The sequence below is a fragment of the Pelmatolapia mariae genome, linkage group LG1, assembly GCF_036321145.2.
Source record: "Pelmatolapia mariae isolate MD_Pm_ZW linkage group LG1, Pm_UMD_F_2, whole genome shotgun sequence".
In the NCBI taxonomy this organism is placed as follows: Eukaryota; Metazoa; Chordata; class Actinopteri; order Cichliformes; family Cichlidae; genus Pelmatolapia; species Pelmatolapia mariae.
Window position 1 is genome coordinate 24,536,790 of NC_086227.1, and position 14,740 is coordinate 24,551,529.

The following is a 14,740-nucleotide window of genomic DNA, read 5'->3' on the forward strand; positions in this document are numbered from 1 at the left end:
TCCACGCACACCATATGTTTCTATCAGTTTAGCAAAATTAACTTAACACCCAGTTTTCTTCATGATCTTTTAAACACACCTAATCTTATCTTAAATAGTTTTGAGAATCATATCAGTTTTGTCTAAATTGTCCAAGTTGTCTGACTGTGCATTGTGCAGCAATGTGTGAGTTTCTCCATGTTTAGGAGTTTCTATTAAGTGTGCTAAATGTAAAATGCTGCCTAAAAGTTTAGGTGAGTCAAGTTATGACTAACGTACGCCTGCAAAACAACAACATTAAATTGCACTTGCAACACTGTTTAACACTGCAGTGATTCAGCTGGGGAGCTCTATAAAGCTGAAATTACTAAGTTAGTAAGGTGTCAGGAATCTATCAGCTAATTACAAAAAAATCTGTATGTTTATTAAGGTAAAACCAAATATTGCTTTAATGGCCAAGAGAAACAGCCCTGTGGTTTGTGGCTCCAGAGCACAGACTAAACATCTAATGATGTGTGTGCATTACTAAAACTCCCACCTGATTGCTTGTCTTAACACTTTGTAAACAGTGTGATAATATCTTAGGCCTAATATCTGTCCCTCTGCATGCATTACTGGGATCCTGGACTGATTAAATACCCTAGCATTTTAATTGAAAGCAGAAAGTAAAGAAAAGTAACTTTTGGTTGGAAATTTCCTGTTTGACAGCAAGAAACTGAGAGAATTGTGTTGTTCTCGGAGGCTATTTGTGTTTGACATTAGCAGGCACGCACAATGCATTAAGCCAGGAATGTAAGTAATGTGCGCTTAGACATACAGCCCTAACTACACAGCGTCGACAGCATTGTTTAATGCGCAGCAATAACTCTGCTAGCCTGTTACTTCTCATTGCTTCTCTTTCTCTCCTCCTCTTTGTCACTCTGTGTGTACATTTCTTAAATGGTGCACTATAGGGTGAAAGAGAAAAGATGAGAGAAGACACTGGAAGTCTCTTCAGAGCTATTAGCTTTGTACCATTCTGTCTCCCCCCTAGCCCTGTTGAAGCAAGATACTAAAAATATTACAGGAACATTTGATATGATGCAGTGCTACTGGACAACTTTTATTCTTGCCTTAAAAATATGTTGCCGTGTTGTGATTCAAGAGGGGAGCTGAACTCTATCAGTGTAAATGCAGACTTGGCCTCCACAGAGGACCCGCACCCTGGGTGAATGACTGCAAGAGCTGCTATATGGCAGGATGAAGTGTGTTCATTTCCTTATTTATTGACTCACTTGCTTTTCTCTGAGTGTTTGAAATTAATAACAGCCAGCAGAAATCAGACAGAGGGATGAAAATCAGCACTTTCCCTGCAGTGAAGCCATTCATCAAGCTAACGAGGGGGAGAATAGAAGTGGAGAGGGGGAGAGGGAGAGTAGTGACGTTTGGAGAGGGAACAGAAAGCGGGAGGGAAGCAGGTGCAGTGTGAGGTGAAGGGAGGGAGGGAGGGAAAGTGACGCTGGGAACAGAGGGGAGGGGAAGGAAGCTAAGTTTGTTTGGGAGGAGAGTCATTTGGAGGATAGCGGGGCAGACAGAAGAGGAGGAGCTGTGTGCCACTCTATAAAGAGGAGTAGCGATAGAAAGAAGGACAAGTTTGACATTGGAATATAAATAGAGAGGGAAGAGAGAAACAGAACGCAGGCAGGATTTCCAGAGATCAAGTCAAGAACCACCAAGTCATAACTTGAATCTGATGATGATGTGTTGATATATTTTAAAGTCCATGCCACTGCTAGTTGATAAAGAGCGAAGCCGGTGGCTTTATGGAGCTTTATAACAGCTCTTGCTCAGTGTCTGGGTTCTTCAGGCCTCTGCAAGAGGCATCAAGAACCTAACAAAACAACACAGCAATGATATTTCCCATAACACTTTTAACAGTACAGAATAAGGAATATACTAAACAGAACTCTTTTTCAGTGTCCCCAACTTTCATATTTTATCTCGCTTCCTTTCACTGATGGGTGATGATGGGCCCGCCCTCACTTTAAAGGCTTCACCTTGTGATGGCTTTGGTCCCACGCTGCTCTGCCTCCCTACAGTCCACTAGAGACTCAACAGTATCTCACACCCAGAGTAGGGCTGACTAAGCACTTACCACTGAGTCTCTCTTCTCAGAGTGAGAAAGGAGCGCCATGCTGAGAACTCTGCCACAGGAAAATAATTAGCAAAGTGGAGCTCTGCCCAAACACACGAGGCTAAATCTAGTAGCACTTCACAGTCAAATGAAACTATAAATCTCAATTCTTTTTCTTCTGTTTTTGCTTATTTGTTTGCCCCTCTAACACCCACCCATCCCCCCCTCCACACACACACACACACACATATTTTTCTTAGGATACATAATTTTCACAATTACGAGTAAAATCTTCGTTTCATGATAACTTTTAATAGCATGAATTTAATCAGGGGTACTAAAACTTAGTTCAATCTCATACAGTCTTTTAATGAAAACGCATCTATTGGAAGCTGCACATTGCTTTGCACTCGTTCTTCACGAGGCATCTGAGTCACTTCAAGCTGACAAATTTGTGATAGGTGCCTTGTGATGACGCAAACTGTGTCCATCTCACTGTACATGGATATATGTATTTTTAACTTTAAAGTTAGACCACAGTGTCTTTGGTCACCAAGGCTAAATATAGTCACCTCCTCCTGAACAGTCTCCAGTTTCTCACTCCTTTCCGAGAGGCAGGTGGAGCAGATAGAAGGGGGGGAAGGTGGGATAGCACCCACTCTTGAATAAATCATCCCACAACTTTTGACCCATATGGAGGAGGTTGTTTTTATACTTCATACTGCCCCCCTTTCTCTCCATGGCCTCTGCACCCCTCTGTCCCATTCATTTTCTCCCCCACATGACAGGTTAATCTGGATCGATTTCATCTGCCCTCAACGACTGAGACCAACATCCTGGCACCCAGAAATAGAGCACACTGTGACAGATTAGCCTCCTACTAACCATTACCGTTAACAAGCAACTCTAAGAAGGGGTGGGCAAGAGAAGATGTTTTGGGAAGTTTAAAAACAGCATAATTTACTTCACAGAGGAAAAACACCGATGTGAAGAAACGAAAGACACTTGTTAAGATGGGAAATTGAACAGTGCGATGAGCTGTGGTATGTGGGTGATGCTGCTTCAGTAGGTTTCACCCAAACCACGTTGTCATACAATGGTCACATGACTGTATGCTATATCTTTATATGAGCACAAACACTCACACACACACACACACACACACACACACACACACACACACACACACACACACACACACAAACACAGACCTTTTCCTCCCAATCTATATTTGCACTCCACTTTCTCACAGCCTCTTACACTGCATATACACACACCTGGCATTTTATCTTTGTCAGCATATTCTGGGTCCTTCAGCTCCCTACTGGGCTCTGAACTCCAGTGTCTCTTTGCATGGCAATCCCCTGAGCTGTGCCTACCTTTACAACACACAGGAAAAACACACTGGCAGGTAGTTTTATACCAATGTTAACCTCTATTTACAGTATCTTCATACCAACTCTGCATCTTGTGGCGTAAATACATTTGTGCCTGGGAAAATCATTTTCTTCTAGGATTAGTTAGGTAGAGGCGCAGTGACATAGTGTCCTGGTGGCAGTCCAGGCTCGAGTCAGGACACTGTTTCCCCAGGCAAGGACACCAAGACCTGGCTCTCCGTCTCCATCACTCAGCTTGTCCTCCTGGAGCTACGTGGCCAGACTGCTCATCACCCCAACCCCCCCACCCCATTCTTCATATGCATGGATTTGCATAAAACAAAGACATGGCTCTGCCTGGAATGTCTGCCATGGTTGAAACTGCTAAGAACGGGATCGACCAGACCACACCGCATGCAGCACCTCTAAGTTCAGCTGGCAGGTTGTCAGAGCACAACATCAGCATAGCGCATGGCAGGAGAACCGAGATTTACGAGGCCGTGTAAGATAGACACCCTCATGGTTTTCCACTTTAATTCGTTTAACATCCGTTCCCATGGCATTGTTTATATTCGACACCCCTTAGCAGTGAGCAGAGGGCACCTAATTCACGGTGATGACGTGGGAGGAGAATCAGAGCACTTAAAACACTTCATCTAAAGATGATTTGTCCTTGTCTTCCCTGATGGCTTTTGTCCTGCTTCCCCTCCTGAAGTTAAGTGGATCTGGCGAAAGGCCAGCTACTGATCCCGCTCCCCACTTAGAGACAATCAAGTAAATAACAGCAGATACAAATACATGTACACAAGCACACACGCACACACTTACAGTATATTCTTCTTTACGTTGGTGGAAAAAGTTAGAATGCAAACGCTCTTTCATTCTTATGTGTCATGATGAAGCACATTGCGGTTGTTTGCTTTGGAACAATCAGTGAAACCATTACAGGAACATTTGGGTTTGCAATATACATTCTCCCAGGTTGCCCTTTGTCTCTGCAAATTGATATCAAGACTCAAATCTTATTCTTCACTCTTTGTCACTGGTGCAAAACACGAACATATAATTTGCATTTGAATGAGTGGCTCTAATCTGCTGGTTGTCCTGATCGGGGATGAAGGATGTTGCCCTAGACTCAAAACTTCATGTGTCGTGTGATTTTTCTTCTCCATGGATAAAATAAGGTATGATAATGGATACGATATCAAGGAACGCTATTGCATCAGGGAGATAGATGTGATAGAGAGATATTGCCAACATTAAGAAGGTGTGTGCTCTTTAGCATATACAATGCATTATGTATCCATTATAAAAAGCTTACAGACATGCATTATGTTTTAAAACATTCAGTAGCATATGTGGTGACTATTTTCTCCATTTAATATGACTGCCTAATATTAATGAATAGTTAATATGGATTTAATTGTGTAGTGCTATAAATGAAAAATGCATACCACAAATAATACTTGTATAATATAGCATAACACAGCTATGTTTGGTAGCATGTGCAAAGTTGTGGTATTTTTCTAAAGAAGGAATATTTTGTAAACTCAACAAATCTGATATTGCTCACTATTATTAAGCAGAAAATGTAAAAAAGAAAAGAAAAGGCCAAAGATATCAGACATTTACCTCAAGAATCCTCAAGGGCACGGAGGGATGGTGCTTGAAATCACAGATGGAGAAATTTTCTTGATGACCTGAAGAAGCAGAAAAGATTGGACAAACAGATCAGATAAATTAATATCAGCGTAAATATGCTTAGTGTCACCTTTTCACCCTCTTCCCTTCTATCTGCATCAGACACACATACACACAAGAAGGCCCACACAAACAATCACAAAGAAACAAGCAGACTCATTCTGAGCAAGATTCACTCTCACCTTGTCTCTTTGGTGAAATACACTACATGTATCATAGTAAATGTTTGATGCTGGGGGAATTGTAAAAATTTACATGCAAATAGATTCTACAGGCGGAACCCATGCATCAAAACACCGTAAGCACACGAGACAAAACTAAAATATCTAAGCGTACGTATGGCGTGCCATCACACAGACAAGGCAAAATAGATTTTTTTCTTTCTTTTTTTTGTAGAGGCATTTATTTCTGTTCATCTCATTCAGTTGAATAATGAATTGTTCTAACAGGGGAGGAATCGTGGCAAATAAAAAAGAGAGGGATAAAGTCTTGTTTCCTTGCTACCTTGTGACTGAAACTTTCAGAAGTACCCTGGCAAAACATACAAAAGTGGGCATGTTGCTTTAGGCGGGTCCAAATACAGTTCATATCCCCTATAAATGTTGCTGCACAAGTAAAAACATTAGCTTAGCTCTTAGCTCCCTGTGCAGATTCCAAGCCGGGCCGGTTTAAAGTTCCTGGAAAATAACAGCGGTGGAAGTAATTTGCCTGTACGCTACTGTGAGGGAAATTTTAAATCACTGGATTTTCAAATAAATGCCACATAGAACCGGCACAAAAGCAGTGAGGCAGCTGTTGTGATGACAGATGTTAAGAAAAAAACAAAAAAACCCAAAAGGCTCCTAATGGTGCTAAACTGTGATCAGCAGCCAATCAGCTGACAAATCATATCACCTGTTAGATATAGCAGGATATTATCTTTTTCATGTCTTAGGTTTGCTTTATTTCACCTGTCATTCAAGGTGAAAGTACTGAAAGTGTAAAAATACATATGCTGAGATATGACTTGGACTTACCTAAACAACAAAATTGCACTTACATCTATGCTCTATGTGTATCGCTCTGCATGCAGCTCCCTATTTCATACTGATCTGCTTTAAAAGTTACACCTGAGGAACCAAAGGAATGGACTTAAATGTCTAGAAAACAAAAACATTTGTGGAGCGCAGAGGGATTTCACTCATGTAACTAGACTTTTAGTGGGAGAAATTTCACAAACATATGCCTGTTTGAAAGACTGTGTGTCTCTCTTTTTCTTTTACTCTGTTACCTCTTGCTTTAGCGCTGCTGCATTTATTAAAGTCACAGGCTCTTGGTTTGGGTCCATTTACAGACATATAAAATTACTCCAGCAAATCCCTACCACCTCATTACCAACATAACCTGCAGCCAGTCTTTCAAGGACGACTCTCTAATGACACCACATGTATCAGCTTAATGTCTATTTGAAGCAAGCTTTCTGCCACAAAAGAAAGAAAGAAATGTACAGACATCATCGACAGCAAAGCGTAAAGTGTAAGTATTGATGCCTGGCATTTATTTATTCCCACTGAACTGCACTATTGCACCATTCCTCTCTTATACGATTGTACTATTCCTCTCTTCTACACTATGAATGTGAGAATAATGTTCCCTTTTTTGTTTCTGTACTTAGACAGACCATTCACAGATGTGGCTGCCACCTGGTTGTGTTGAGACACATGACTGCCGCTGCTGCTGCACATCCTCTCTCCAATCTTCTGTCGACAGTGGTTTTTATCCACAACCAAACTCATATAAAACATTTTCTAACTGTTGAAAATGAAAATAGTAAAAATGAAAAACAGAGGCAAATTTCATGCAAAGGTAGGACAAACAAATGTGAAAATGCAAAGAAAAAAAAAAGAAACACAGATCTTATTCCATTTATTTTGGATTCATCATCACACTAAGACAGATTAGAAAAATATGTTTTAAAAAAAACACAGTTGAAACTTGGCACTTTTGATATTTTGTGAGTCTTTATTAACCCCAGTTGTGTAAAATGTGACAGAAAGCCACAGCTTAACACACCCACTCTGAGTCAGTTGATATTTAAGACAGGAACAATGAATTTACCCCAAGTACGACTGGCTGCTTTGTTTTGCAACACCCACAATGAAATGGTTGAATGAAGTGGGTGTGAGAACAAGATTAAATGTTCACCATGTGTGCCACAAATATTACCAGACTCAGAGTGACTCGGAGGAAGCTCGGCTAAGTGGGGTTAAGTAAATAAATAAATAAATAAATGAATACATGAAAATAATCAGAATGAATGGCAGCGTGAAAATAAACCTGGCCAGCTTAAGCCAAGTGCCACTGCCCTTCACAGCATATTTAATAGACACTTTTCCTGCACCCTGTATTTAAACTCCTTTTGTATGTGTGCTATTATAGTATAGTATTATTGTATAATTTTTTCACAGTCAAAAATATATTATTTGTTTTCTTGCAATTCAAAAAATGTAAAGACAGGAGTGAAATATAGGATGTTAATAATTAAAATATATATATATAGCAGGGAGTTGTGCTGAATTTACTGGCTACTATGCCATGTTGGATGTGTGTGTACATCTCATTCATTGGGTTCTGGGCAGAGGAAATGAGCATGAGTTCCCCAGGGCAGGGATTACTCTAATGACTTTGAGAGCAGCCTTGTGCGCTGTAACTTTTGACCTCTGCTCATCCTCTTTGACAAAAAACACAACAAGAGAAATACACATGCATGCACACACACGGATTCATGCATCTACACCTACAAACACATACATGACATACCGTGCGAAACAGCAAGACAAAAAGATTTGCTCCAATTTTTCCTGCGGCACTTTCTAAAGCCTGTAAGAATTCAAACCCCCAACCGGCTCTTATTTTTGGTTCTGTCGACTGGCGTACTGGTACTTAACTGAACATTGTGCTGCATCTTATGCTGTCAACCTGCATAGCGCCAGCGTTCCACATGAGTGCCTCGCTGGAAGATCGATCATTTTATCACTTACATAACCGCTGCGTACGGGCACCACAGATATAAGAGGAAACATCTTTTTACAAATTAGATCTGTCTTCGCAAAAAATGCCATTTAGCTCGGGGACTCGAGTGTTTGAGTCACACACAGAGAGAAGCACAAGTAACACTATGGTCTGAAACAAAAGAATGGAGCAAATCTATTCTTTTGTTTTCGTATTGTAAGTTGGTGAGTGTGTTTTCATGTTTAGTATGCGTGCGGTGACTGTGTTTTAGTGGATGGACATTAGAGGTCTAAATGATCTGTTCCAATGAGGAAACAGTCAAACTAAATAAGTTTAAGAGTCTTATAAAGAAGCCCCTAGCAAAAAACAAATGTTCATTTTTTACATGCCACTCAAAACACATCAAAAAAACCCACTGCACTGAAAGCATGGTTTAAAGAGAGGCAGAAAAGAAGAGACTCTTAAGCAAAGAGGAAATTATTTCCTCTTTGAAATGGCAAATACAAAAACATGTCTTTTAAATGAGGGGAAAAGCAACTGATTATCCTCTCTAAAGTCATTTCATACATTGTTGTGGTTAATGTGACATATCAGACTATAACGGTACTACTGCTTTAGATGTAATTAGATAAATTGAGGAAGAAGGAGAACGGCTTGGCTGTAAATTGCATGGTGTGTACATGCTAAGACCCAACACTGGCACAGCTGCACAGAGCTACACTCACGATTTATCATCTTTACATCGCAGGAGCCACTGGCCCACACCACTATTAATCATCAGCAAAATCATTTAATTCAGCCCAAGCCTGACTATTGTCTCAGCTTCTCCCCTCACTCTGGGCAAATCCGCCACCACAGCAGCAGTGCACACCTCAGATCTTGGGTTAAAACTGTCTTTCTCCCTCTCCCTCTCTCTCCTTTTTGATGAGCTGTGTAGCACATCATCATTGGCAGATGGCGCAGAAGCTTGCTTTTTTGCAAATTTAACAAGTATGAAATTTATAATAGCAAAGACTACGAACAGTTGAGCACTTACTGCTTTAACACACTGACAGTGCGGTTCATTTTTATGAAAGGCGTTTTTTGTCTGTATCCGTTGGACACTGATAATCTGTGGCTAAACTTCAAAACAGAAGACAAATCCAGATTGAATCTGTCTTCAGAAACTGTAGCGTTTCCTCAAAGTGTATTTTGGCACGTTGGTCTTCCTGTTTCAACAAACAAATTGTTCCGAATGCCCACAAGCCTATTCCTTGTGAACTCAGCAAAGAACTTTTCCTCTTGTCTTTCTAGAAAGTGGCAAGTTTAGTTCGTGTCCAAGTGCAGTCCAAAAGTTATGTTAAAAAGAATTCAGCGTATGATGTAAAAACACCAAATGAAATGCAAGATTGGGTACAGCAGAGCAGAGACTCTTCTGCTAACCACAGTGGCTGACATAAATTGGCACCTTCTCCAGCGCCCCCTCACATGCCTGACATGGCTGTGCCCTCCGTGCACCCCGTCTCCCACAGCATGTTTGCTTCAGGCCAACGTCCAGACCCACTGACAAACAGGATAGAGCTGGATAAAACTGAGAAAGCCAAACGATGACATGCTAATGACTGGAAGTGCAGAGTGTCCGAGAAACACGGTAAGCGGGCACAACAGATAAGTAAGCAAAGAATGTGTAAAAAGGGTAAGTGAAGGGTACAAATATGGAGCATGCATCATGCACAGCCACAAGAAACTCACAGCGTTGTCATTATTACATACTGCCACTCAAGGAAACACACACACACATTCAGATTTACACCTAAGTCCAAATACACGCTTGCATACTCCCACATGAAGCAGCACTTAAGACAAGCACACACATATGCACAAATAGAAAGGCTCACACATGACCAGACAGTTCACAATAACGTTAACAGGATTTATCAGACATAAAATCAAATTGGACTTCTGCAAATAAAAATGAGGATGAAGTTCATGAACTGAGATGCAAACACAATATTTCTAACACATAATTTTTTGATTATAATGATAGAATCACGTTGGAGTTTAAATGAAAAATGTCAGCAGGTAAGGTCTGTTTCTCCTTTTTAGGATCATCATCATAGGAAATAATAAATACATATATTTTTATTTGGTGTTAATTCATGGATTGTGAAGAAACATGTGTCTCTATCATTCAACAGACTGTCAAAGCAGAAATGTTTAATTAGCTGCACGCCACTATGAGTTATTGTTATTATTATTAGGCTTCATTAAGTTATTGCAACAATGGACCTGCATCTCTACATTTTACAATTTTTTTTTACACTGCTAGCATGTATTGCTTTCCTTAAATGTTCAACTCATTCCTGTTCTTCCAAAATGATCTAAGAAGCTCTTACTAAATTAATTCTGGCAGAAACGCCTTAAAAAGAGGGTAACAAGACCCCTATAAGCAGTGTTAAAATGTGGGGCAGTAATATGGAGATGACATGTTTTCTAGTTTCATTTCTGTGTGTTTCACTCACAAACAACAAAGAGTATCAGGACAACTCAAAAGAAAAGTGAGAAACTTATTGAAGACAATTACATACATTTATTGCATATCATTTAATTGTATGAAATGAGAAACGAGCACATATGAACATCACATATGGTTAGTGAATGAAATAATTTTGCACAGCAAAATATATATATATATATGTATATATATATACTATATGTAAGATGAAAGATTAATTAACATATTTTCAAAATTTATTGGCGAATGGTACTCCCCCCTTTTATACATGCAGGGTGACACTCCCTGACGATCTAATAATGTCCGGACATTATAGATTAGAATAATTACTTATTGCTTTGCAAATTTTTACGTTTATTTAAGAGAAAACAACAGTATACCCTGATTTGATGCTAATATCTCCAAATGGTACGACTAAGTCGTAAACGAATGTCAGATCTATCTTCTTGGGAGATGGAAAGCTAATTTTCCACATGACATTTTTTAGTGCATTTCTGTTCAGAATAAGTCAGTTCAATCAAGAAACACATTTTCAAAAGCACAGTAATTTACTTAGACTCCGGTTGTGAGAATTGTCTTCTCCAAATATACTTTTTCTTAATATAGTTATTTAAAATATAATAATAAAATGTGTGTCGGACACCAGATCTCTCACACTTCGGTTTATAGCACATGCTGCAAAAGCGCTGTTTTATGCACTGCACAATACTGCTCACTGTATAAATTGGAGCCGGGCCAATTTCTCTTAATCAGTGTTAAAAATAGTTTTGGGCAGCAATCTTATTATTAATTATCCTAGAAATCTATATGACATAAGCTGTAGCACATGATATCTTTTGCATCATAGATTATAAAACTTTGTCTTTAAATTACGCTTTAAAAATTATTCAAATGATGACAAATGCACAATGGAATATATTTAAATAACAACATAGGCTTAGCAACAGACTAAACTTCCAGGAAATTGACTGGTAATTTCCTTCATACTGAAGTCTTTTCTTTTTCCCCTCGCACCAGGGTCCCCGCCGACAAACTTCCACCAGGAATGCCAGCGCATTCACTGCAGTCTTATGACAGCCGATGGTGGTGCACTTCAACACAGCTGAAATGCACCACTACAGGGGGTGGGAAGTCCTGTCACTTTTTTGTCTCTGTCCCAAAAAAGTGAGGAGGCCTAAATGAAGTATGAGTGCCATGCTGGAGTCATCCGACAAAAAAGGACATCTTCAAGCATAGAAAGAAAAACCATACATGTCCAGCATGCAGGGCAGTTCAATAACACATCTCTTTAAAACAATGAAGAGTTTGTAATGGATACAGTCTTTTGTTGCTCCACACAATAACAAGCAAACGCATGAGATGAGGTGGCGTCAAACGGCAGGCTCGCAATCCTCCAAGTTTGGCAGACAAAAAAATAAAAATTGAAAAATAAAAAAGGAGAAAGAAAGAAAAAAAAAGGAAAAACATACTGTCGATGGATGCACTTTTGATAAGAATCTGTACACTGAATCAAAAGTAAAATGATGAAAAAGGGCCAAGTTGATGAACTTCAAAGGAGTATACTTAGTGCTTGCATGCACACTTGGTATACTGCGGCATAAAGTTGGATCAACTTTCAAATATCAAACACTGCAAATCTAATGAACAGAGATGAAAAAAATCTTGACAGACAAACTATGTGTAATATACTGAGTATGATAGCAAAAAGTAGAAAGTTTTCTCAATACGCCTCTTCTAGATTAAAAAAAAAAATGCGGATAACAAAGCCCTCCAAATCTACAGCAGTGATAGAATGGAGGGAACTTGTTTTCAAAAAATAAATGTAATAAAAAAAATCAAAAAGTTGATAAATTAGTTCTTGATCTAGGCATATAGTGGGATTTGCGTCAAGTAAATAATAAAAAAAAAGTTTCAGAATGAAAACTTTTTACGCGGGGTGAGTTATTCATCTGATATAGTTTTATTTCGCGATAATGTCGAAACTCACATGAAAAACTCCGGAGATGAAGGGTTGTTGTCACTGCTGGATCCATTTTCTCTGAAGCCGTTGCTGATGAGCTTCTCATACTTTTCTTTGTACGCGTCCCTCTCCCGGACCAGCCTGGAGATCTCTTGCTTTAGGTGCTCGACCTGCTGCATGAGTTGTGTCTTCTCTCCCTCCAGGACGTGCCGCTGCTGAACTCGCTTGAACCGGCAGGACTGAGCGTAGCCTCTGTTCTTTAGGGTCCTCCTCTTCTGTTTCAATCTGATCACCTCTTCTTTGCTGACCCCCCGTAGCTGCCGGTTGAGCTCCCGCACTGACATGGTCACCAGCTGCTCGTCTGTGAACCGCTCCTCCAAGCGCATGTGTGGGTGATTTGTCCCAGAAGTGCCGTTGGACTGGACGCCCGGTGCCTGATGGTGGCTGCTGCTGTGGTGGTGATGGTGGTGGTGGTGGTGTTGCGCTCCGTTCTGAGCGGCTGCCGCAGCAATTACTGCCGACACCACCGCCGCGGCGGAACCCATCTCTTCCCCGGCCATGGTGCTTCCTGCTCCGGCTGCGCCAGCAAACTGCTGGCCCCTGGCATAGCCATCGAAAGACTGGAGCTGGTGACTGCTGTTGATCAGCGCCTCGACCGCGTCTTCGGGGCTGAAGCCCAGCGCCTCTGGATTCAGCTGCTGTTGATAACCGGACATCCAGTAGAAATCCTCAATGTGTGTCTTCTGCTCACTCCCCGAGCCCGGACTGGGCGCCGAGAAGCTTGGGGAAGGGGGCACCGAGCTGCAAGGCGTGCTCATCGGGGTGGAAGACAAGGATCCCCCGGCGATAAGGCGACTGCACTGGCTGATGTTGCGATCGGGCTCCACCGGCTCCTTTTTCACTTCAAACTTCATCAGATCGAAGTCATTAACATATTCCATGGCCAGGGGACTGGTGGGCAGGTCGGAGTTGCTCATTGCCAGCTCTGATGCCATCCTCTTGCTGCTGACAGTCCTCCAAACGGGGTGAAGAGCAGCTGTCAAACTGGGTTGGTTGGGAAGAACGTGAGCCAGTTTGATTTTTACGCGTTTGTCTTGAAACTGAAAAAAAATTAGGTTTTCGGCGTCCTTTTTGCAGCCACGGACTTGCAGGCGTGTGAGAGTAGAGTTTCTTTGCAGAGTCTATTGCACTGACACACCAGTGCCGCGCGTACGAGTAGCGGAGTCCTTTTTCAGCATGTGAAATTCGGCGGTTTTGGATTTCAAACATTTAACACTTTACGGTGTCTTCATGAATACATTGCGCACGCGGAGAGGGAAACACACCGAAAGTCAGGGAGTAAAAGCTCACTTGCACGTTCTAAGCCGCTGTCTGGTGGGGCGATTTTTTAGTGGGATCACACAGCAGATGAGTTTAAGCATTGTAGCCGCTCTGACGTCAGGCTGGAAATGGGAAATTGACTCGGACGACGAGCCAATAGGGTCGCACACTCTAACAGCTAATTAACATATTAGTAGCCTAGAGAAACAAAACTTTTATCTACCGTCAATGGACACCAGCTGACTGTCAGTCGGGGCATAGATCCCTTTGTTCTTTTTATCGTAATTTCGATTTCATTTTATTTATTTATTTATTTATTTATTTATTTATTTATTTTTTCGAAGTATGAGTTGTAAGTGGAACGAAGCAGAGCATGCATGCTCTAAATTAATAATAAACGGAGTTGTAATGCTTGACATATAGAAAAAAAAGAGAGAAAGCAATCATAAAACAGACCTTATATAGTTCGCGTAACCCTATAGCATAAACTGGTTATACATTTTAAGACATAAGTCTTAATCTTGCGAACATTACCTGAAAAAAACCCGTCCACTTCCCAATGGCAATGTCTGATATTTGTCTGAATGTACAGCGCAATTAAAATCTAGAAACTATGTTTTATCAACTCAATATAAAACAAAAGTGGCATGTAAGAAGCTGCGCGGTAACTTGACAAAAAAAGGAAAAAAAAATATGAAAGGCGGATTGAAGAGGTTGTCATGTTTTCGCACACCATTATAAAACTCAACACTGCCACCTTTTGGGCATGCTAGTGAAAGGGATTCCCCTCCCCATCCAGTCCACAC

General features: G+C 40.8%; 1 protein-coding gene across 1 annotated transcript in view; it reads right to left on the reverse strand.

Moving 5' to 3' along the window:
* Nucleotides 1-14,077, reverse strand: part of mafa (MAF bZIP transcription factor a) — a 67,814-nt gene extending 53,737 nt beyond the window's left edge. The window contains exons 1-2 of the mRNA XM_063476958.1: nt 12,642-14,077; nt 5,101-5,168 (exon numbers count right to left, since the gene is read on the reverse strand). Coding sequence (XP_063333028.1) covers nt 5,141-5,168; nt 12,642-13,609 — 996 coding nt within the window. The 5' untranslated portion in view covers nt 13,610-14,077 and the 3' untranslated portion in view covers nt 5,101-5,140. The remainder of the gene's footprint in view (nt 1-5,100; nt 5,169-12,641) is intronic.
* Nucleotides 14,078-14,740: the final 663 nt, after the last annotated feature.